The sequence below is a fragment of the Gopherus evgoodei genome, chromosome 1 (genome assembly GCF_007399415.2).
Source record: "Gopherus evgoodei ecotype Sinaloan lineage chromosome 1, rGopEvg1_v1.p, whole genome shotgun sequence".
In the NCBI taxonomy this organism is placed as follows: domain Eukaryota; kingdom Metazoa; phylum Chordata; order Testudines; family Testudinidae; genus Gopherus; species Gopherus evgoodei.
In genome coordinates, this window is record NC_044322.1 from 229,498,277 (window position 1) to 229,523,318 (window position 25,042).

General features: G+C 42.4%; 1 protein-coding gene across 1 annotated transcript in view; it reads right to left on the reverse strand.

Moving 5' to 3' along the window:
* The window catches only part of ANO2 (anoctamin 2), a 308,905-nt gene that overhangs the window by 84,795 nt on the left and 199,068 nt on the right, over positions 1 to 25,042 (reverse strand). Inside the window, exons 17-18 of the mRNA XM_030538784.1 lie at positions 19,997 to 20,020; positions 11,327 to 11,353 (exon numbers count right to left, since the gene is read on the reverse strand). Coding sequence (XP_030394644.1) covers positions 11,327 to 11,353; positions 19,997 to 20,020 — 51 coding nt within the window. The remainder of the gene's footprint in view (positions 1 to 11,326; positions 11,354 to 19,996; positions 20,021 to 25,042) is intronic.

Here is a 25,042-nt window from a genome sequence, read left to right on the forward strand (position 1 = left end):
AGCAGCGATTTCCCTCATGGGCTTTGCAGTAAGCACTCCTCAGCTCTTTAATTTTTACCCTGCACTGCAACGCGTCCCGTTCATGGCCCCTTCTCATCAAGGACTGCGATATCTGCCCATAGGTATCATAATTTCTCCTTCTGGAGCGCAGCTGTGCCTGCACAGCCTCCTCTCCCCAAACACTAATGAGGTCCTGCAGCTCTGCATTGGTCCATGCTGGGGCTCGTTTGGTGCGTGGAGGCATGGTCGCTGAGTGATTGATTGATTGATTGATTGCACTCCACGCCTGGCTGAGCAAACAGGAAGGGGATTTTTAAAATTCCCGGGGCATTTAAAGGAGGGGTCAGGTGAGCCCAGGGCAGTGGAGTTTGCATGATTACCAGAGAGGCTTCTCAGGTATGCTGGGATACCTGCTTATGCCACGGAGGTCAGTAAAAACGCTGGTGAGTGTCTACACTTGATGACCAGCGCTGGTGATCCAGCGCTGGATCCTCTACACCCGAGGCTCGACTGGGTGTACGGCCAGCGCTGCAACCAGGGAGTTGCAGCGCTGGCCGTGCTGTGCAAGTGTGTACACCACCTAGGTTGCAGCGCTGTAACCCCCTCACCAGCGCTGCAACTCTGTAGTGTAGACAAGGCCAGAGATACAGAGAGATTGAAAATATGAGCATGAAATAAAACGAGATTCAAATAGGACAAATTCAGGCTACTACAACTGGGGGAAACAATTAGGCCTTGGCTACACTGGAGAGTTGCAGCGCTGGTAGTGGCTTTACAGCGCTGCAACTTACTCCCCGTCCACACTGGCAACGCACATACAGCACTGTATCTCCCTGGCTACAGTGCTGGTTGTACTCCACATGGACAACAGGAATAAAGAGAACAGCGCTGGAGTGCCAGTGTAAACAGTGATTAATCTTACTATGCTGTAACTGACCTCCGGAATTTTCCCATAATGCTTTTAACTAAAGAACTATCTTTGTTTTGTTGTGAACTTGGGGCTCCCAGAGCTGATTATCTAAAAAATAAACACAGCAACTGTTTGCTCAAGCAGAGGCAGGCAGGGAATGTCCACAGCAAGTGTTTGCTTGAGGAGAGAAACAGCACGGCGGGGGGTGGGGGCGAAGGGAGTCCGTCGGAGCAGCTGCTTATCTGGTCTAAAGGCTATTTGCATTTAAGAGTGAATGAGAGAGGGGTGGGGGAAGTGGTCGAAATTTGCAAGGCAGGGAGCTGACACAGTGTCGGCTCCAAAAATCCACTCACTCTCTCTCCCCAAGGTTCCCTGTCACACTCCACCCCACACCCTTCTTTTGAAAAGCACATTGCAGCCACTTGATCACTGGGATAGCTGCCCATAATGCACCACTCCCAACACCGCTGCAAATGTGGCCACACTGCAGCGCTGGTAGCTGTCAGTGTGGCCACACTGCAGCGCTTTCCCTACACAGCTGTATGAAGACAGCTTTAACTCCCAGCACTGTACAGCTGCAAGTGTAGCCAAACCCTTAGAATCAGATATTGAATAGGAGGCAGAAAGCATCAATAATGAAAAAGCTCTAGGGAAACTTAGCTATCTATGAACTGAAGATGAGCTTTGAGTGCTACAAGGCGACAAAAGGGAAGATGGTTCATATTTGTAGGATCCTCACCAAGTAGTAGGGAGGATGACTGGGTTCAAGGGGGAAGCACAAACCCTGCATATGGGAGTAGGTTCAACATACTGGCATTCCACACCTGAGGAGGGAGTTGGGTTCAGAAGGCTGGCAGCCTCAACAGGGTGGTGAGGCATCAGCTTCAGAGCTCTGTGCATTTGGGGGTTGGGTTCAGAGAACAGGCATCCACCTCTGCAGTGGATGGGTTGGTTCCAGAGCAATGTTTCTTCTTCAATGGGAGAAGCATTCAGAAGAGATACTCACTTCACCAAGCTTGGGATTTTTTAAACCCCCTGACATTGGCAAAGAAAATGGCTGAGAACAACTTTTGGTGGAAATTTGCAGAATAATGTCCAAGTAATTAAGGTTTGTGAGGATGAAGTGCGGAGAAGGGGGTGGCTGGAAAGGGGAAATTTACACCTACCAACTAGAGGTCAGGCTGCTGGCTCTAGCACCGCCCCTTGGACAGTTGCACAGTTTGTTGGAGCCATGGGCTCTATATACATTCAGATCCCTTTGCCCCCTTGCCTGACACCCATGGCCATCACCACCCCCTGCTTGTGCCTCATGGCCTATTCAAGATGGACTCAGAGCCTCTTCCATAGTGTGTAGGGGAGCAGAGATCCTCTGCACAGCCACTCCATGTCTGGTCCCTTTATGGTGCCCTAGCTATTTATAGTGGTCAGTGGCTTAGGGCAGTATGGAATGACTTATGCTAGGTCTCCATGCCATAGGTGTATTTTGCCCAAAAGGAAAGTTAGAGGGATCTCTGGAAAAGATTTCCCTGTGAAGAGTTAACCACACAGCATCTCCACACTTCTTCCTGAAATATTTGGGTCAGATCCTCTGGTATGGTGCAGCCACTTTGCACTGCACTGCTGTCAAATTCTCACTATAAACCGTCTTTGCCGATATATCGGAGGATCACTCCAGTACAGGGGGATCATCCAGTGGCACAGACCTGGCATAAAAGCTCCTACCACACACCCCTTTGCTCTGGTAGAGTAGGGGTGTGGTTGGTGTCAAGGGAATGGATGCAGCTACGCTCCCCTACACTGCACCAATCCTTGGGTGGAGTTTTAGCCTCTTGGGCCTCTTAGCCTTCTGTGTACATTGACACAGGGAACTGGCCCTCAGCAAAGCAGCCACAACATTGAGAGCATTCAGTGGAACTTTATGCTACCTTTGCGCACACACCTACCTTCTCCCCATGACTTGTTATGTAAGTAGTTCATCCAGAGTGTGGAAGTAGAAAGAACTGACAGGGAATATTAATGCATGACAGTCTGTTAGCAAAAGTCAGACTAGCTGTTAGCCAGAGTTAGGCTAGCTGTAACCCTAATAACACGAGATTTGTAGAAGCGAGAATTGTGTGAGGCGAGTGGAAAAGAACTGTGTGAGAAGTTGTTTTTCGACCTTGTGTAGATAATATGAAATGTAGACTGGAGTCTCTTAAGTGAGAAAAACAAGATATCAGGATGACCTATGTATAATGCAGCTGTTGCTTATTATTGTCTGTAACAAAAGTATAAATGCTTGCTGGAATTGTTTACCTGTTGAGAGACCTGTCTAGGAAGGGGAGACCCTACGTCCTAGTACACTATTCCATTTAGCAGCTACAGCAGGGAGAGATAGTGTCTGACTTTGCTGCACCCAAACAAAAAGCGAGAACTGAGTTTTCTCCGACAAGAGCATTGTCGTCAAAGATTGCCTTTCAGCAGTCCTAGGTGTGGATATGTGGCTAGGAGGACTATTGCCAAATATGCATGATCATTTCAACATCAATAATCCTCCTGCTCACAGAAAACTTACTTTCTGATTGATAAACCACATTCTAATGGTCTGACTGCCGCACTACAAACACCTTATTGAAAATAATGATCTATCAGCAATTACTTTTGCATCAGAAAAACAGATAGCATGAAAAAAATACATCAATAGGGGTGGATCGTTTGGTTGACTGAGTCTTTCTTTCTGCTATTTAGCATTTAAAGTGTGTTCAATAATAACTATCACAAAAGTGGGCTTTTCTAATGAGTGTTTCACAATGACACACTTGTAAGAAAGCCTAACCCAAAGATAACCTGTCTTCCTTATACCCCACTTAAGCATATATAAATTTTACATGAAACAATATGCCTTTTGTATCCTCTTTCACTACATAAATGCTGCACAAATGACCTGTAGTGAATAAACTTATCTTTTCTCACAGAGGCCAACATATTTTACTACTAACTAACAAGCACTAGTTGTTCCAAACACCAGCTGTGCAGCTAAATCTGTGAGTTACTGAGATCCATATAGAAACATTACACTGGGAGGAAATGTCTAGCCTTTTCAAGTAACCTGAAAATATATCTTGTGGATAGTAAGATAGCAGCAGAGCGTTGAAACAGAACTGAAACGAGGTAGGGAGTTCAGGTTTTTTTAAAAGTTATTTTAAGGGCTTACCTTAGCAGAGTGTACTGATTTCAATTGCCAGGTTATTGTCCTCTAAGGCCTATCCCTTTCAAAGCTCATCTACGTTTGGATAGTCTAAGTTTTCTTTCTTGCAAGCCATAATTCTCATTGTATTTCCAAAAACAAGTGAAATTTACAAGACAAAAAAAAATCACATTTTTCAGCAGTTAAAGCTACTTGCAAGTAGAGCTGGTCATGAAAATGGGAAGTATTTTCTGTGAACATTTTTAAACTAAATGAATTCCTAAAATTTTACAGGGAGGTATTTTGTTTTCTTGAAATGAAAAATACATATTTTTTAAATGTGGGGGTTTTTACCCTTTTTCTTTTTTGTTGTTGGAGGAAACCTGGAAAATTTCAACAGAAACATTTTTTCAGAAAAAAATCATTTTTAAAACAAAGGTTTTTTTGTTATTCCAAAAAAGTTAAATTAAGAATTTTGACCAGCTCTTAATGTCGGATCATTCTAGCATTCAAGTGATGATATACAGCTCAAAAGTAGAAAGTTAGGAGGCATTAGACTACTGTACTTTATTCTCCTACAGTGCACATTAAAACTGCCCCAGAGCTTCAATTACTACTTGGTCTCCCCTCAGCCTGGGTACAATGAAATTCACCATTTGTAGTGTGGATGGGACCTTAATTATGCTCTTGAACCAAGCTAAAACCTTGGACAGTCCAATATTTCTGCACTGTTCAAGCATATGGTTAAGGTCTTATCTGAAGTACAAAATAGACTTATGCCACAGGTTCTAAATTACAAACTGGAACCATATTGCAAAGGTATCCCAGCAAATTTGTAACTTTAGTGTAGACAAATGATTCCACTTGAAAGCTCTGTGTTACAATACTGGTATTTTGGAAGCTTCTTTCTGTCAGCCTCTCAGTTATGAAAGTCAGAGGTTCCCAACCTGGGAGCTATGCCTCCTTATAGATGTAGAGAGGTCACTATCACTATGCCCTTTCCATATGCTAAATTGGCAGGGAGGGCATCCTGGCTAGAAGGAATGGGGATCCCAATGTGGAAGAAGTTGAGAACCAATGATTACAGCCAAACTGCTGATGTAAGTGAGCTTCACTTCACTTTAAATTAAAGCTGTATTATAACCATGTTGGGAGGTAATCATGTTGTAACAGAGTCCACTAATATGGTTTGTTTATAGTGTAGACAGGCCCTAAAAGGGTATGAACAGTAGGGTATGAACAGTAGTCTAAATTCCATTTAGAAGTCAACGTTGCACCCATTCATATCAGCAGCAAATCTAGCTTTTAGAGTTAAATTCCCTCAGTTACATCCATGCAACCCTCCAGAGCTCAGAATTTGGTATACATTTTTTTTGATGAAATTAAGATTCTGCATTTTCACTGCTATGTAGTGGGTTGTTTTGCAGGTGAGAAAAGAACATTTGGTCTTGAAAAACCTCTGATCCAATGAAAACTTGCCATGGAGAGACAGAGAGAAAGAGAGAGAGCATTTGTAGAAACCTCATACTGTAAAACTCTATTCCATTAATGTAAGCCTTTGCTGACAGGCTACTGGTCCATTTGCCTTTTGCCCTTTGCAAAAGGTACAGTGCTTACTGGAACAGCTGAACAGACTAGTGAAGACTCAGAGGGAGGGAAAAAGGACCAGTTTGCTAAATGACCGATGGAACAACTTAACTAGAAATATGGGGAATTTTCCACCACTTGCAGTCTTTAAATCAAGACTAGGTGTCTTTCTAAAAGATATGCTCTAGCTCAACCAGATGCTATGGGCTTGATGCAGGAATCACTTGGTGAAATTCTATGGACTGTTATATAAGTGCTCAGACTGGATCATAAATGTCCATTCTGACTTTAAAAATCTATGAATCTAACTAGGTCTTTTTTCTAATTTAAATTAATTTTAAAGGGTTTCATTATTATTAGGTCTTGATAAAAATCCAAACTACTGCATTCTGGTAAATTTCCCTCATTCTCTTCAAAGAATGGAGACTGACATCTGTTCAAAATTGTAAATGGTACCTGCTCAGAAATCAGTTGCCATATTATGGCTTGCCAAACAGTGTCATTTATTTCCTGTATCTTGTTTAGTCAAATCTTGACTAAGAGGCACAGATCATATTACAACCCATACCCAACACCCCCAGGACCAGTTCGAAGAAACACTGGTCTTAGCAGACCTACTATTTTCAGCATAAAAGAGAACAAAAACAGCTGTCTCAATTTAGATGCAAACTCAGTTACCAACACATTTGTGTGTGATCAAACATTTTTTCTTGCTGGCTTGGAAATTTTGAACTGATCGGAAGACGGAGGCAAACCCTTGGGCTGAGAAGTATTAAGCCATACCAATCAGAGGAAGAAGAGAAGGAACTAGTTCCAGGATTAAAATGTTTACTATATTTGCCACTTCTGCTCCCAGTGTGCAGCACCCAGGAAATCATTTAATATGGGAATTTGGCAGTAGGAAATAATCATTCTAGCCTATTTTCTATGCTGTATATCCCAATGACTTACAAACTTCAAAAGCTTGAAATTCAATTGAATTAATTAAATAAAAAATAAAGGTTTTCTTCCCCCAATTGTTGAGCATTCCTCTTAATTGAACCACGATTCAGGGGAGTACATAAGGAAAAAGTCAAAGGTACAATAACCTCAAAGGCCTGTGCATTGGCATCAGACCCCAAGCTAGAGATGTAGAGCCAGTGAATTCAGAGTGCCGTTCCCTTCAACAGAAGCCCAAGAAACTAGCGATACTAGTCCAGTAACCTTGCAAAGACTGTGCTTTCACATCACCCCAGCAAGTACATTTGCTAATGTTACCCAAACCCTCTCAGAGTGGCACTCTGTGCCTTCTAGTAGTGGCTGAGACACATATAGAGGTTGATAGGTATCTGCTACAGCTTCAGCTAATGGAGCTGGATCTTTAAGCTCAGGCAATAGAGGCTCATGTGCTCAAATCCTGAGGTCTCAGGTTCAGTCCCGCTGCTGATAGCCCACCTTGGGGCATAGTGTTACACTATGTTCACAGAAACCAGTGTCAAACAAACAAACAAAACTCTGAAGAAAGGACTGAATGACCCATCCAAGCTGTGAATGTGTTCCAGAGGGATTTCAAGCCAGCAAACTCACCAATAGTGCCAAGAATCTGATACAAGGACTTTGAATCTTCGTACGTATGTAACTGCTTTACCATTTAACAACTCTCTTCTTGTCCTTTCTTTTTTCTTTATAATAAACCTTTCGTTTTAGATGCTAAAGGATTGGCTGGCAGGGTGGTATTTTGGGTAAGATCCAAATCTATACTGACCTGGTAATGTGGTTGACCTTTTGGGGTCAGAAGAAATTCGGATATGTGAGCACAGTTTTAAAATAACTTCTCACTGTACTGGACCTAGATGCTGATTGGGAGCCAGAGAACTGAAATACAATAAACGGGGTGATTTCCTTTTTGCTTCTTGATAACCAGCGTGGGGATCAGAAGCACAGTTTGTGACTGCCTGGGGAGTTTAACATCAGTGTTACACATCAGTCTTGGGAGTATCTGCTCTCCCTTTTGCAGCCTGCCCTGATCTTGGCATTTCCAGTGAGGGCTGCCCTAGGCACACCGGGCCACAACAGCCACCAGAATTGGTGAGTTTCCCCCTTCTATTTAAAGCCATTTGTGGTTCTGAGGAGATATGGGCTATGGAGCTGCCTCTCTCACTGACTCTGTGCAGCCAAGTTGCTGAGTTACTTGCCCTCTCACTTTCCTTATCTATAAAATGGAAATACTATTACTTTACCTACCTCGCAACGGAGTTGGTAGGTAAAATTCATCAGCAATTGCAAAGTGCTTTGAGATACTTGGATGAAGGTGCTGTATAAGGGCAAAGTATTTTTACTGTATTCTCTATCGCTTAAATAACCTCAGCACCATTTGGCTGATATGATTTGGCATAGAGATCCTGACCTTAGACCTTACTTCCTCCATTGATTATGGTTGCCAGTGCTAGGTTTACAATTGTGCCAGAATCTCCATGGAGCCGGGCCCATGCTCAGTAGGGGCCCCGGCCTGCTCTGCTGGCACTGCACCCTGAGACCCCGCTCCTCCCCCTGCCCACCACTTGTTCCTCTTGGCATGCCTGCTAGCTGGCTAAGGGCTCCTCGATGCCCCCTGCCCCTCTGTGCCCCCTGGCAGAACCCCAGTGAACCTCTGGCTCCAGGCCTGTGAGGCCCTGACTGTCTCCCTGGACCTGAGCCACTTGGGACTGGTGCAGAAGTCTGGCCAGCCTCAGGCTAGGGGGGAGGGACAGCGTGGGAGGCTTGGCTGGGTCCTTTCAGGCACGTGTGTTTTGAGGGAGCCTGGTGAGGGCAGGCCTTGGCCTGGCTGATTGCACCACTCCTGAAGGGACAGAGCAATTCCCAGCTCCGGGACTAGCCCTGGCTGCACTGCCGGCTAGGTCCAGCAGACACAGTCACCTCCCAGCAGGGCCAGTGAGTGTGGCCAGGAGGCATGACACGGGGGAGTGGGTCTCTCGGGAGTCTGGGGGAGGAGAAGATGTGTGTGTTGGGGCAATAGGGAGTGGGGGGTCTGTGAGGGGTGCTGGAAAGTTGTGGTGGGGCTGCAGGCAGAGGAGTGCTGGGCAGGGGTGGTGTTGTGCAGGCCGCTGTGACTTTCTGGGGAAGGTCTGGGGGGGCACTGGGCATAGTGGGTCCGAGAGGTGTTGGGCCTGCTCCCCGAGGGGAAGGGAAATGCTGGCATCATAGGGCCACTGTGCGTCTGGCAACTGCCAGTTTGTAAATAGTGCCCTCACACTGGGCTGGGCGGAGCGGGGCCACCGCTGCCATGCCCCTGGCTGGCTCCTCGGTCTGGGGACTGACCTCTCTGTGCCATGTTCCATTGCCTCCATGGAGGCCCACAAATATGTTTGGTGCCAGGATCACAAAAGGTTATCCGGCTGGGTTGCTCGCTAGTTGTGGTACTTCTTCCCAGGTGATGCCCAGCACATTTAATATCATCTGGCACTATTGTCTGCCAGTTCTTCCTTGGCCTCCCTCACTTCCTCTTTCCTCCTTTGGGTGCCCAATTCAATACTTGCTTAGCATGTCTCCCATCTGCCATGCGGTGTACATATCCCAACCACATGAGACTTCTTTTTTATATATTTTCTAACATGTCCCACTCTGTCAGCTTCCTTACTCTCACATTTGTTATTTTGTTTTCCATGAAATGTCTATTATCTTCCTCATTCATCTGTGATGGGCAGCCTCTCATCTCTTTTTGTTAACCACTCTCATCGGCCAACTCTCTGCTCCATATAGTAGAATGTTCAATACAATTACATGGTATCATCTGACCTGTAGTTTGGCGTGGAGATCTCTGCTTGACTAGATGTCCAAAAGTGGTCTTTACTTTTCCTAATCTCATATGAATATCTGTGTGGCAGCCACCTTCAAATATTATCAGACTCCCCAAAGAGCAGAATTCCATTTCATTTCCATCGCTGTAAACTTTGCAGCTGTTGTCCAGTTTCTTACCTTAATAATCTTGGTTTTCTCTGCATTTAGACTATCAGTCCAATTTTTGATGCTTCCTGTTCTACTTCTGATATATGGGCAATCATTCCATTCCACTTCATCCTTAGTAAAACAACGTTGTCGGCAAAGTCAAGGTTGTGTAAGTCATCTCTGCGACCCATTTTACAGTGTCCATGGTGCCTGCTGTTGCTCGCCTCATCACCAATCCTATTGCTAATGCAAAGATGATTGGTGATAACACACTCACTTATCTAACTTCAGTCACAAAAGTGAACCACTCACCTAGGTCTGTATCTGATCTTACTATGCATCTACTTCCATCATATCAAATACTTAATATGTTCATCAGCTTGTGTAGTATCCCATAGCTTCTAGCAACATTCCACAGGTCTCCCTGTGAACACTACTCAAAACCAATAAAGTTACTTAAGATGCAGGTTTGCCAAGCAGTAGCTTTTTCAGTGATCTGTCAAAGAGGGAATATCTGTTCATAATATGATCTGTCTGTAAAAATTCTTGATGAGCATTAGCTGTGATGGTCTGGATCTTCCTGAGGTCTTTCCCTATTCTATAGAGCTGTCTGAAGCCTCCCTCCTGTGCTGATTCTTTTGCGACTACAGCCTTCTCCTGAATCCAGACATTTTTATTTTGCCTGCATCTCTTTTTTATTTCTTTATCTTTTTCTCTGTATCTTGAATCTGCCTCTAATAGTTCTGCTGTGTCTTACACTGTTCCATTTTTTCCCTTCAGAGCTTTCTGCTTATCAATTGCTGCCCATTTTCCAGATGTAATCCATGCATCTTTCTTCTTCCTTCTGCAGTGGCCTACTACCATCTTCTTCCAGACTTTCATCAACTTGGTCCTGTAAAACACTGGAATGGTTGCTGAGTATAATCTGATCTGTGTGTCTTTGTCCTTGAACTTTACTTTTGCTATAACACTCTTTTTGTCCATCTTCATGAACTTTCTGAGTTTAAGATGTAATGTGGCCACTGAGCCAACATCTGCTTCTATGACATCCCTCAACAAAGATGCCCATCTTTTAGATACAGACAGATGAACTGTTTGGTTGATGGTCACATTGTCTAGTGATCTCCATGTGAGCATGTGAATCCTCTTGCACTGGAAGAGACTGCCTCCTGTCTTCAGGGTGTTTGTGCCACAGACACACAAGAGTTTGGAAGCCTTCTGCTGCTGTGCCCATGACTCTTTACCAGCCAATAGAACTGTTGCTAATTTGTGCACTGAAGTCACCTGTCATCAGCTTGATGTCATGGTTAGGCGCATCATCCAATACTTCCTGCACCTACCTGTAGAATGTATCCTTTTCACTGGGACCACTCTGACACTATTAGCAACTGTGCAAGCCCAAAACCCAGATAAAAGAGGGAGGATTCTGCAGCTGGGTTTGTGACTCATTCAAGTAAAATCTTACTGCAACAGAAAGTTCAGTTAAACCAAAACTTGAGGATGGTAGGTGTCAGGAGTTAGGCCTGCAGCAGAGCCAGTCCCCAGGGCAACCTGATGAGTGCAGCTGGCCTGTTATAGGCTGCCTAATTGGCTACACTGTCTGATTGGTTGAAAGAATCAGCAGACCGTCTCTTAAGCCCAGCAGTAGCAGTTTAATGGTTGCTTAAATCATTTGCCAATGGCTGCAATAGGTCCTGTGCCTGCTTGTTGGACCCAGCCCTGCCCTTGCCTCGCCTCACACCCGGTAACCCTGTTCTGACCCTCAGCTCCAGTTCCTGGCATCAGCTCTGACCTTTTGCCTCTGACTCTTGTTCTGACAGAGGGCTCTGACTCCTGGCTCTAGACTCACAGTAATCATTGGTTCAGACATCTGGCCTCTGACTCCAGCTCTGACCCTGGACTCCGATTCTTGTCTACTGACCCCTGCTCTACTCACTAGGAAAGATTGCTCACGTCCTAGTCATTGACCATAAGTGTAGATTCAGCTCGAAACACAGGTATTACAGATCTCAGTGAACACTGAAAGGAACCTGAGATGTGAAGATATCAAATTCTAAAGACCAAATCTGTAACAAAATCAGGCACATGGAATGTACGTACTTTGTATCATATGGGATAGCTGACAAGAGAAATGGAAAAAAAAATAATCTGAACCAATTTGGTGTCAGTGAGATGAGATGGGCAGGGAGTGGCAAGATGTTGTCTGATGGTGTTACAATGCCAGCATATATTCAGTATACAATACATACTTGGGAGGAGGAACGATCAAAAGAGATGCAGGAATTATGCCAGATAACATCACAGTGAAGATCCTGCAGTCTTGGAAGCCAGCGCACAACAGAATAATAAGAGACAGTCTGCAAACAAGACATGCCATGCATATAATAATTCAAGTATATGCCCCAACAAATGCAGCAGTAAGGTTTGAGCCACCTAAAATTTCAATTATGTTATTATCAGATCTATTCAGTTAAAAAATAACGGCTTGCAAATCTTTAATTGGTATCTTCTGAAACCATGCTACATTTTATTAAAACAAATCTCAACAAATGAGTATTTATGTGAATGCAAACATGGAGTCATTCCTTTAGTACCAATAAAATTTCATTTGCATCCAACTAAGGATGAACAAATTAGCAACAGATTAGGCATCTGGAACCTTTTAAGGAATTTAACTAAATGTGCAGAGCTATTAAGAAAAGATGTCTTTTCTTATGTTGTGATTTATTTCTAATATTTCACTCACCGCAGATGATCTTCATCAAACAGTGGGAGAAACAGCCAAAGAGAAATAGTTTGCTTGTTTGCTCAAGAAAATGAACTATTCGTTCTGTATTTTAAAGTAGGTGAAAACTAGAACTGTGCTAACCCTGCAGGGCATGGCTTGTGTGTGGCTGACCAGCTAAACCCTGAGATCTGGCTTGGGAAAGGCTGGAAGGGATCCAACCCCTGCAGGTTCATATGGAGGATAGAGTTCAGAAAACTTACTTCCCTCCTCCATAGACCCTCTCACAAAAATGTTTCAGGTTTCATCTTCTTGCGATCCCCTCAAAACGTGGGACTTAAAATACTTAATTTAGATACTCTTCAGAGGAATTCGATGACCATTTCCCACTCCTGTTCTTTTCTCTTTTGATGAATGGCCCCATCCTCAGGTCCTCCAGGGATACCATCTGGCTGCTTTTTACTCCAAACAAGCCATTCAGGGTTGCTGACCCCTGAATATATGATGACTGTTGGGGGTTGAGTGGGTAGGTTGTTCCCTAGCAACTACAGAAGGAAACTCTGCTATACTCCTGCACCCCGTTGTTTCTATTACTTTAGGGACTATGAGGTACCTGTCTCTGAACTACCAGAGGGAGCACTTCTCCATTCCCACTGCTCTCATTGGAGAAGGGTAGAGGTGGCAGGCATATCCGCCACACTGCTCCTAACTGAAGATTTTTGTGAATTGCGGGCAGCCATCCCCATAGGAAAGGCCTTTAAGATAGCCAACTGGTGGTCTGATGACCTTACTCTTTTCTTGGGATCCCTCCCCTGCTTTCTATTCTTCATTATATCACATACAAGCTTCTTGTCCTCTGCTGCATAACTTCTCTCTCCTGATCAAATCTAACTTCTCATTTTCATGTAACCTCTGCCTTCCCTTTGCCTATGATGCTGCCCTTGATTGCCTGTTTGCCCACTTTTCCTACAAACACTTCCATATTTTCTCCCATGCTGCTCCATTACACTTGGGAACAAGTCCCCATCAAAGCTTGCAATCCCTCCTTAAAACCTAACTTTGCCATTACTGCCATTGGTTGGGCTGATGACCACTGGAGACTACTGAGACCACTGTTACAACTATTTAAGCAAATGCTTGTCTTTACTATCAGCTTGTTCTCGAAGTCAAAACCTCAAAAATGCTCATGAACCAATAATCCAATTTATTGTGTCAATTTAAATGTTTGTTCTGATCATTTCATTTCAATTTCAATCTTTTATTTTATTATTTTTACTTTTTTTATTTTAAATTAACAAAAACATTCAAAATGAAAAGTTATTTCAAACTGGAAAGCGAAATGACAGTAGGTCATTTCAACATTTACACAAAAATGTGAATTGAGAGATTTGTCAAAAAAGTGACCCTTTCCTACTAAGGGTTTCAGTTTGGATGAATCCTCATTTTCTCACAAAAATACATTTAGCTGGAAAATTCCCAGGCAGCTGGGAGCAGGATATCTGAGTGAGATTTGTTCAGTTTCTTGTTTACACCCTAATAACAACACTACACTCTTATACAGTCCTTTACATTTTCAGATTACTATGCAAGTGTGAAAGGCCAGATTCTGCCTGGCCAATGAGCAGGTGCTTGTTGGGGTAGAAGGACCCCACCTGCCGCCGAAGACCCGGAGTAGAAGAAGCTCTTGGGGCCCGGGCCCTGCGAGAGTTTTCCGGGGCCTCCAGAGCGAGTGAAGAAAACTGCTCCAGGGGCCCCAAAAAACTCTAGTGGGGGCCCCTGTGGGGCCCAGGGCAAATTGCTCCACTTGCTCCCCTCCCCTACCCTGGGAGACCTTGACTGTGTGGCCTGTGGTATACAAGAAGTCAGACTACATGATCTTCTGTCCTCAAACTCTATGACTCTAATTTGCAGCTGGATTTCTGGGCAGAAATGTGACAGGACAACAGAGGACTGTGACAGGAAATGTGTCTGATTCCTGGATTCTCCCTGCCCTGCATATAAGCTAGACAGACAAGACAAAGGGTGAGAGGAAAGAAGGATTAGAGCTGTCCAAGAACTTGCCACAAAAATGGCAGATGTATTTGATGGTAAATATAGCTTTCACAAAAATCCAGCAGGAAAGAAGTCTAGGACAAATTCAGCTTCCTACATTATTAAGGGAAGAACAATACAGAAAAAAAAGTTCTATTTCTACTGTATTAAATTATTTTTAAATACATATTTTCCAAAGGTGCATAATTGCAGAGTAAAAGAGTGTATCACAATAGTAGCAATCCTTAACTTGGAGTTTCATGATTTTTGTGCAGTTAAAATTCCAGGCCTCATTCAAGGGCTATGCTAAAGAATCTATTACCGCTGCATTTCTTCCTCATGCTCGGGAATACAGAGTCAATTAATCATTATAACTGTGTGCCAATTCATGACCTGGTTTTGAGGAAATTGGGAAATCTGTGGCTTCAACTGTTTAGACAGGGTGCTTGTTTTTTATATCACGTTAGTTAAAAATTCAGCTTTTTTTTGTAAGTTTTAATTTGACCCAGATAATCGTGAACATTCAATAGCCTGCCTGGATAACATTAGATACCATGGCAATGAGCAGTCCACAGATAACTGAGAGTTGTATTGTGAGATGTTGGCACAGCCCTGAAGGAGAGATCTGAGGGGGGAACGTTTTACTTTCAGGGGCATAGTATGTTACTTCATGATGCCCAGCTCCGGCTCCAAAAAGAGATGGGGTCATGATGCTAGAGTGGCTGATACATGACTTAATAAAGAATTAAAAGAGGGTAATAAGCAACATGAGTTTATGGAAAACTGATCCTGTCAAACTAACTTGATATCTTTTTTTATGTGATTACAAATTTGGTTGATAAAGGTAATAGTGTTGATGTAATATATTAGACTTCTGTAAGGCTTTTGACTTGGTACCACACAATATTTTGATTAAAAAACTAGAAAGATATAAAATTAACATGACACACATTAAATGGATTAAAAGCTGGTTAACTGTTAGATCTCAAAATGTAACTAGAAACAGGGAATCATCATCATATAATAGGAGTGTTTCTAGTGGGATCCCACAGGGATCAGTTCTTGGCCTTATGCTACTTAAACATTTTTATTAATGACCTGGAAGAAAATATAAAATCATCACTGATAAAGTTTGCAGAGGACATACAAAAGGGATGTAGATGCCTTGGTAAACTGATGCAAGCAAACAATGTGTGTTTTAATATGGCTAAATGTAAAGGTGTATATCTAGGAACAAAGGGGGACTCTATCCTGGGAAGAAGAGACTCTGAAAAAGATTTAGGGGTCATGGAGGATAATCATGAGATCCCAATGCGACACTGTGGAAAAAAGGGCTAATGTAATCCTTGGATGCATAAACAGGGAGATATTAAGTAGGAGCAAATACATTATTTTACTTCTGTATTTGGCATTGGTGAGAGTGCTGGTGGAATACTGTGTCTAGTCTGGTGTCCACAATTCAAGAAGAATGTTGATAAATTGGAGAGGATTCAGAGAAAAGCCAAGAGAATGATTAAAGAATTAGAAAATATGTCTTCTAGTGATTAAACTCATTGAGTCTATTTATTTAGCTTAACGAAGAGAAGCTTAAGGGATGACCTGAGTAGGGTCTTTGAGTACCTATGTGGGGAACGAAATTTAATAATGGTTCTCCAATCTAGCAGAGAATGGTATAACACAAGGGTATGAAGTTGAGACTGAGAATAAGATGTACAACTTATGTAGGGTCATGGTGAACTCTCAATCACTGACAATCTTTAAATCAAGTTTAGATGCTTTTATAGAAGATATAATCTAGGAATTATTTTGAGGAAGTTCTATGGCCTGTGTTATACAGAAGGTCAGACTAGATGATCACAAAGATCCCTGCTGACCCCAGAATCTATGAATCTCCTTTGGAATGTCTTGCATTCCAGCAGGAGATGCCCCTGCATTCAAAGGACAGCAATTTTCCCAGTTGCTACTTTCACTCTCTTGCACACCTTGAGCCTGATCCAGCACTATTAAAGTGAATGGTAGTTTGCCAATGACTTAAATTAGTGGTGTGGCATCCAACCCTGGAAGAACAACTATGCACAATCTGGCTTTTATATAGATAGCCATAGTCTAATACTATTCATTTGAAAGCTTCTATTTAATTTTTCTACATTTTTATAGTTAGCATAATACATAGACTAAAGTAACAATTAACCCACCGAAGAACCTCTGTTGAAGATCACATGCACCTTACTATAATTAATACATTTTTTGGCCTTCTTGAAAAAGCACTGTGAACTATGATATCACACCCTGTCTGGGGCAAAAATTTTAGTCTGTGCTTTATAGTTTGATAACTCTTGCATTAATAAAGAAATGTACCCTCTAGTTAATGCTTGACACAGGAAAAAGTATGAAGTCAGCAAAATATTAATAGAGAAGAGGGAATAGTTCTTATTTTCCTCTCTCAATAACTAGACAGTTGGCCATCGATCTACCTAATTGTTACACTTTTATCCATTGCATCAAGTTCCTGCAGGCTGCTGAGTGCTGCAGCAGGAAGCGTGGAGAGCTAAAGTACAAGAGTGATCCTTCAGCTTTGTCTCAGCACTTGTGTAGAGAGAGATCTGCAACAGGCAAAGAAATGTGCAAAGAGCTCAGCAACATGAACAGTGGGGAAGTGGGCATGATGAGTTAAAGGCAGGCCTTACATGAGGTGGGCCCAGGGTATAAGTGCTTAAGTGAAATCCAGTGAATGCAGTGATATTACGGGTGGCTATGCTTTTGGAGTTCCAGTTACTCCTCTGCCAGCTGGGGTACATGCTACTCAAGTGGGCTTAAGGCTGGGTTTGGAAGATACTGTGAGCAAGAGCAGCCAGGAGGACCAGCAATTAACAAAGACATGAAATATTGCCAACCTCAGATGTCCAAAAGTCATGATACCAATCATCATGAGATTTTAAATAAAACCATAGGAGTTGGCAACACTGACGTATCTGAAGACTCTAGGGATGAAGTATCCCTCACAGCTATCAATGGAATGCCTCAGGACATGCATTCAGCACACTGTTATTGCTGGCTCACCAGCTATAACAGCTTTGCCCTCAGCTCACTTCACATTATAAGATGTTAACAATGCACCATTTGTATCAGATCTAGTGGTGGCTCAGCACTGGGATGTCCCACCACCCTGCTCTGAAGGTTCAAGACAAGGTAGATGTCCACTCTGAATTCAATATTGAAGTCATGGGAACAGAGCAGATATCTTTGTACATTATCAGAGAAGCTCCTGCAATTTATATACTGTGACCTGTCCTTTTTGTGTTTCAGGTGCACCTATGGGAGGAGGGCTTCTTACTTTCTACATTTTTTGAGCCTGATATATTCAGTCAGTCCCTACTGGAGATGAGCCTAAACTAAAGATGTGGATCTAAACACTCTCTAATTTTAAGGAAGTTCAGATTGAGATACCCTGTATTCCAGGAATGCAGACAGCAATATTATGTCTGCCTTATGCACCAGAGCCTTGGGAGCTACACAAGACTCTCCCTCCAATCTCTTTCCTCCAGCCAGCATACCTAAGTTAGAGCAGTAGAAGTTAGCCTGCAGTTCGTAGGACCGCAGATTCCTCTCATATTCAGTTAAGTACACTGACCAATATGGGCATATGATGGGGAAAGGATTATGCCTCTTTTCAGTGGACCTGAGGGCAACACTGTGCCCCTAAATATAGAACAATTCGTTCTGAGCATGTTCACTCTGGCTATTTTAATCATTGTCAAAAGCACACCAGAAACTCAAATTATTCTTTAAAGTTCTCTTCCTGAAGGGGAATATCTGGGCCATGCAGTGTTTTGTCTTCTTTGTTTTCATTCCATTTTGCCATAGGGTGCCGTCAAAACCTCATCATCATTGTTACTGGAAGTGTCTATTATTTTAAGTCTAACTTTTTAAAATTGTTTTACATTTTCTCTTTAAAATGTTAACACAAAAAGGAGAAAAGAAAGTCTTTGGGCATTTTGTGATACATTTGCATGCCAAAGAGGACAGTTTAATAACATTCATTTAGTTTTTATACATATCCAGACTTGGAGCAGATTGCAATCATTTCAACTTATCAAAAGCAATAACTTGCTTCAGCTAAGTGCTTTCACTAGCAGTGACATATAAGCAAGCACATGGTGGAAAAGTTTGTCTGTGACCTTGCTTAAATATTTTAAAACAACAATGACATTGCAAACATTATGACTAAAACTAGAACACAATTTGTCATTTTGCTATTTCTAAAAGCCACCTTATTCTGTGTGTTGGGGGAAATAGACTCTTTGTTGCTCTTTTGGGCTTATGTACATGTATAGATTTTCACATATGGCATTTGATACAGGCAAAACTTGTTGCTCATAGACTCAGACTCTAGGACTGGAAGGGACCTCGAGAGGTCATCGAGTCCAGTCCCCTGCCCTCCTGGCAGGACCAAATACTGTCTAGACCATCCCTAATAGACATTTATCTAACCTACTCTTAAATATCTCCAGAGATGGAGATTCCACAACCTCCCTAGGCAATCTATTCCAGTGTTTAACTACCCTGACAGTTAGGAACTTTTTCCTAATGTCCAACCTAAATCTCCCTTGCTGCAGTTTAAGCCCATTGCTTCTTGTTCTACCATTGGAGGCTAAGGTGAACAAGTTCTCTCCCTCCTCCTGATGACACCCTTTTAGATACCTGAAAACTGCTATCATGTCCCCTTTCAGTCTTCTCTTTTCCAAACTAAACAAACCCAATTCCTTCAGCCTTTCTTCATAGGTCATGTTCTCAAGACCTTTAATCATTCTCGATGCTCTTCTCTGGACCCTCTCCAATTTCTCCACATCTTTCTTGAAATGCGGTGCCCAGAACTGGACACAATACTCCAGTTGAGGCCTAACCAGCGCAAAGTAAAGCGGAAGAATGACTTCTCGTGTCTTGTTTACAACACACCTGTTAATGCATCCCAGAATCACGTTTGCTTTTTTTGCAACAGTATCACACTGTTGACTCATATTAAGCTTGTGGTCTACTATAACCCCTAGATCTCTTTCTGCCATACTCCTTCCTAGACAGTCTCTTCCCATTCTGTATGTGTGAAACTGATAGTTCCTTCCTAAGTGGAGCACTTTGCATTTATCTTTATTGAACTTCATCCTGTTTACCTCAGACCATTTCTCCAATTTGTCCAGATCATTTTGAATTTTGACCCTGTCCTCCAAAGCAGTTGCAATCCCTCCCAGTTTGGTATCGTCCGCAAACTTAATAAGCGTACTTTCTATGCCAACATCTAAATCGTTGATGAAGATATTGAACAGAGCCGGTCCCAAAACAGATCCCTGCGGAACCCCACTTTTTATGCCTTTCCAGCAGGATTGGGAGCCATTAATAACTACTCTCTGAGTACGGTTATCCAGCCAGTTATGCACCCATCTTATAGTAGCCCCATCTAAATTGTACTTTCCTAGTTTATCTATAAGAATATCATGCGAGACCATATCAAATGCCTTACTAAAGTCTAGGTATATCACATCCACCGCTTCTCCCTTATCCACAAGGCTCGTTATCCTATCAAAGAATGCTATCAGATTAGTTTGACACGATTTGTTCTTTACAAATCCATGCTGGTTATTCCCTATCACCTTACCACCTTCCAAGTGTTTGCAGATGATTTCTTTAATTACCTGCTCCATTATCTTCCCTGGCACAGAAGTTAAACTAACTGGTCTGTAGTTTCCTGGGTTGTTTTTATTTCCCTTTTTATAGATGGGCACTATATTTGCCCTTTTCCAGTCTTCTGGAATCTCTCCCATCTCCCATGATTTCCCAAAGATAATAGCTAGAGGCTCAGATACCTCCTCTATTAACTCCTTGAGTATTCTAGGATGCATTTCATCAGGCCCTGGTGACTTGCAGGCATCTAACTTTTCTAAGTGATTTTTTACTTGCTCTTTTTTTATTTTATCTTCTAAACCTACCCTCTTCCCATAAGCATTCACTATATTAGACATTCCTTCAGACTTCTCAGTGAAGACCGAAACAAAGAAGTCATTAAGCATCTCTGCCATTTCCAAGTCTCCTGTTACTGTTTCCCCCTCCTCACTGAGCAGTGGGCGTACCCTGTCCTTGGTCTTCCTCTTGCTTCTAATGTATTGATAAAAAATCTTCTTGTTTCCCTTTATTCCCATAACTAGTTTGAGCTCATTTTGTGCCTTTGCCTTTCTAATCTTGCCTCTGCATTCCTGTGTTATTTGCCTATATTCATCCTTTGTAATCTGACCTAGTTTCCATTTTTTATATGACGCCTTTTTATTTTGTAGGTAACGCAAGATCTCGTGGTTAAGCCAAGGTGGTCTTTTGCCACATTTTCTATCTTTCCTAACCATCGGAATAGCTTGCTTTTGGGCCCTTAATAGCGTCCCTTTGAAAAACTGCCAACTCTCCTCAGTTGTTTTTCCCCTCTGTCTTGATTCCCATGGGACCTTACCTATCAGCTCTCTGAGCTTACCAAAATCCGCCTTCCTGAAATCCATTGTCTCTGTTTTGCTGTACTCCCTTCTACCCTTCCTTAGAATTGCAAACTCTATGATTTCATGATCACTTTCACCCAAGCTTCCTTCTACTTTCAAATTCTCAACAAGTTCCTCCCTCTTTGTTAAAATCAAATCTAGAACAGCTTCCCCCCAGTAGCTTTTTCAACTTTCTGAAATAAAAAAAGTTGTCTGCAATGAAATCCAGGAACTTATTGGATAGTCTGTGCCCCGCGGTGTTATTTTCCCAACATATATCTGGATAGTTGAAGTCCCCCATCACCACCAAATCTTGGGCTTTGGATGATTTTGTTAGTTGTCTGTTAGTTGTCTGATTAGGTGGCCTGTAGTAGACTCCCAGCACGACATCACCTGTGTTTTTTACCCCTTTTAGCCTAACCCAGAGACTCTCAACACTTCCATCTCCTATGTCCATCTCTACCTCAGTCCAAGTGTGTACATTTTTAATATATAAGGCAACACCTCCCCCCTTTTTCCCCTGTCTATCCTTCCTGAGCAAACTATACCCATCCACACCAACATTCCAGTCGTGGGTATTATCCCACCAAGTTTCAGTAATGCCAACGTCATAGTTGTATTTATTTATTAGCACTTCCAGTTCTGCCTGCTTATTACCCATACTTCTTGCATTTGTATATAGGCATCTAAGATACTGGTTTGATCTTGTCTCCCAGCTTTGCCCTGACCCTCCTTTCTCTCTGCCATTATAGCCCGTGCTCCCTCCTGTTTCCAACTCATCTCCCAGGTCTTGTTCCCCACTTACATGTGGGGTTTGCTCATCTGTCCCCGTCGAACCTAGCACATGGTTGTACATGAAGAGGAAAAAAGACTGACCCCCACCTTCAAAACAATGGTAGGGGAAGAGGGGGGCAATGCAAGAGTCCCTATGATGATGGGGCAGAGCTGCATAATAATGACAGATTTGGGAAGCCTATAACACAACGATGAGTGGAAGGGACAGCATGCTGGTGATGAGGAGCTAGCATTTTCCTCCTCTACCTTCAATAATCCTGAATGTGCAGTTCTTAGAGGGGTGGTAGAATCAGTGCCTAATTTACTAATATACAATACACTCCAGAATCTCAGATGTGCTTAATCAGGAAATCCACTTAGTCAGGACAACCCTCTGGGGACAGATATAATTATTGTTATTACACACATTAAAGCATTCGCCACTATAGTATCAGAGCAATCTTTAGGTCTGTGGTTCCCAAGCTGTGTTTTGTAGGCCATTTGTGGTCTACAGAGAGTCAAATGGTCACATAGTTCTGACTCTCATCCTTGATTCCAGCTGCCAAGTTGTATTAACATAAACTTAAAATATATTAAATACTTTCCTAATCTTATTGTTCCATGTAAATAATTGCAGTAGTTGCCACGGGAATGTTATACCCATGGGCGGGGAGGGCATCAGTTGCAAATGGGAGAAGAGATGGACCCATGAGACAATCACACTTTTAAGAAGTATCCCACACTGTGAAATGATTGAGATCCCACTACTTTATATAATTTAGATCAAATAATGATAATATTTCCTCCAAAATAGGGGACATATACCCTTTCTTAAGATCAGTCTTGAAAACACCAGTGCCATGTTGGAGGGTAGCCTAAATCACTCAGGTGGGAGATCCATGGTGCTGGGGGTGGCCCATATACCTACTTTTCATCCTACTTTTGTGGTGACACCACAAAAATCCCTGTGCAGTATTAAGGAGTCAAAAATATGAACCCTTTACATACACCAGACCTACAACAATATGGTTCCATACAGTATTTCTTTACTGAAGGCCATGTTTTAAAAGACAGAATATCTTCAGTTAAAAATAAAAGGCCATCATGGTTAATGGCTTCATTTTTATTATATTGTGTGTGATGTGATAACCCAAACTTAATCATTAAATGTATGATTAACTATACTTTAACCCATCACTGTGGCATCTAAACACAGTGACATGACAGGACAGTTATTTATCATTGGGTCACAGTTCTTTGTTGTCATGGCAATGGGCTGAGCCATAGTTAGACCAGACAGACAGATAGATGACTACAGTCCTATGAGCAGATCGAGTACAAATGCTCAGATATATTTACTTACTACACTGCACATACAATGCACATAATTAAATACCTTATTTAACTGGAAAATATACTTTAATAACAAATAAGAGTTTACATGCAATCTTCTGCCCGCAGAATTGCATATACGGAGTGATCTATGCATGTGAGGGACAAGCAAAGTTTCCTTACAAAAGAGTTACTCCACTGGGATACTGTCACTCTCAGAAAGCTGTTGTAAGGCAGATACAACTATTTAGCACATCTGTTCCTTAAAAAATACCAAACTGGACACAAGCTGATTGACAGTATGGCAAGGCACCTCCTCCATCTTGCTGGTCTTAGCACTTCCCCCCTCTGCCAATGGCGGGGCCTGGACAATCATTGTCTTCCCCCTCTGTGTTTGTCAGTATTTTCAAGGTAGGCCTTGGGGCAGGTCTAAGGAGTGCAACTCCACCAAACAAGAAGAAATTTACAAACAAACAAAACCAAAAAGGGTATACCTTTCTCTGTTCTCTCATTGGGAGGATATTGTCCTGTTGGCCTGGGGTGTCAGTCCTTCCCCTAAACAGGCACTCAGTTTTGATTGTTTCCCCTCTTGGGAGGAGAGTAGCCTCTTAACCCTGGAGAAGTCTAACTCCCTGCTGCCACTAGCCTTGAAGCAGATTGTCTCTCCCCCACACCCCTCACCAGGGGAGGGGTTTTTAAAGGTCTCAGGCATCCCTTAATTGACTCAGGTAACCCTTCTCAGCTTGTAGGGAAAAGGACTCATATTATTCTAGGGCTAACATACCTGCCTTCTACCACCTTCCTGCATCCTAGCACATGCCTACCTTGAGTGAGTCAGATTGCAGCCCTTTTTCCGGCTCCTCCTGGACTTACTTTTACAGTTCTGGCTGCACTTCTCCCCTCACCTTCTAATTTATGCACACACCATCCATGGCCCCAAGAAGTCCCAAGAATATGAAAACATTCCAACAATGGATCTGCAGAATGTTTTTCCACTCAGTTTTTCCAATTATGGATGTTATACCTAAGTATACTAAGTAAGTCTGATTGCATCTTTTCTTGGTAGAAAACAAGGCAGTGAACCTAGTAGGTAGTTCTGTTCCATTACTCATCTGGTACATATTTCCATATGAACAAGGAAATCTGGTTATTACAGACTAGCAGACCAATAGAAGCACTGCAAAAAAAAAGAACATTTTGGTCTCTCTATTTGCAGAAGGTACTGCAAATAAACAAAGAGCACTACCCCCACAAGCCTTATGTAAGGAGGTTGTACAGATCACTGACCTTTCTATCTCCCATTCAATTATTCACAAAAAATACATGTCTGTTCAATTAATGGCAGCCATTTCTCTGGTAAAACATACATTGTGTGTGAGGGAGACTCGTGTGACTATGTGACCTGATGCAAGTTAGTATTTGGCACAAGGAAATTTTTCTTTCATGTGTCTCTTTGCAACAGAGAGATTTTGCTTCTGCCTCCCTTATTCATAATGAGTTGTACCTTAATTTGAAATCAACAGGTTTAGTTATAATGTAAGGGATGACTCAATTTAAGGGTGGCAGAACTAGATCCTTAGTTTCCAACTCAGTGCTCACACTGAAGTCAATCATAAAACACCCATGGATTTCAGTGCAGACAGGAGCAGCCCTATAGTTTACCACTTAGGCAAAACTTCACTTTAGTATAGAAAGTAGCTGGAAAATTAGCCCCAAAATAAGATTACACCCATTTTGTTCTTTATTTCTCTGGCTATTGAGCCATTTATACTCACCATAGTGTAATGACATTAATATTGCATGAGAGAAATAAAGATTTCCGTCCTTAGAATCAACTTATAAGTCACACTTGAGTGGATTTGAGTTCAGGAGCCTGACACAAGGAAGAAAGGAGAGCAGCAGAATACGGACCCAGGACTTCAGAAAAGCAGACTTTGACTCCCTCAGGGAACTGATGAGTAGGATCCCCTGGAAAAATAACTTGAGGGGGAAAGGAGTCTAGGACAGCTGGCTGTATTTTAAAGAATTTAAAGGTTTCAGGAACAAAACATCCCGATGTGTAGAACGAATAGTAAATATGG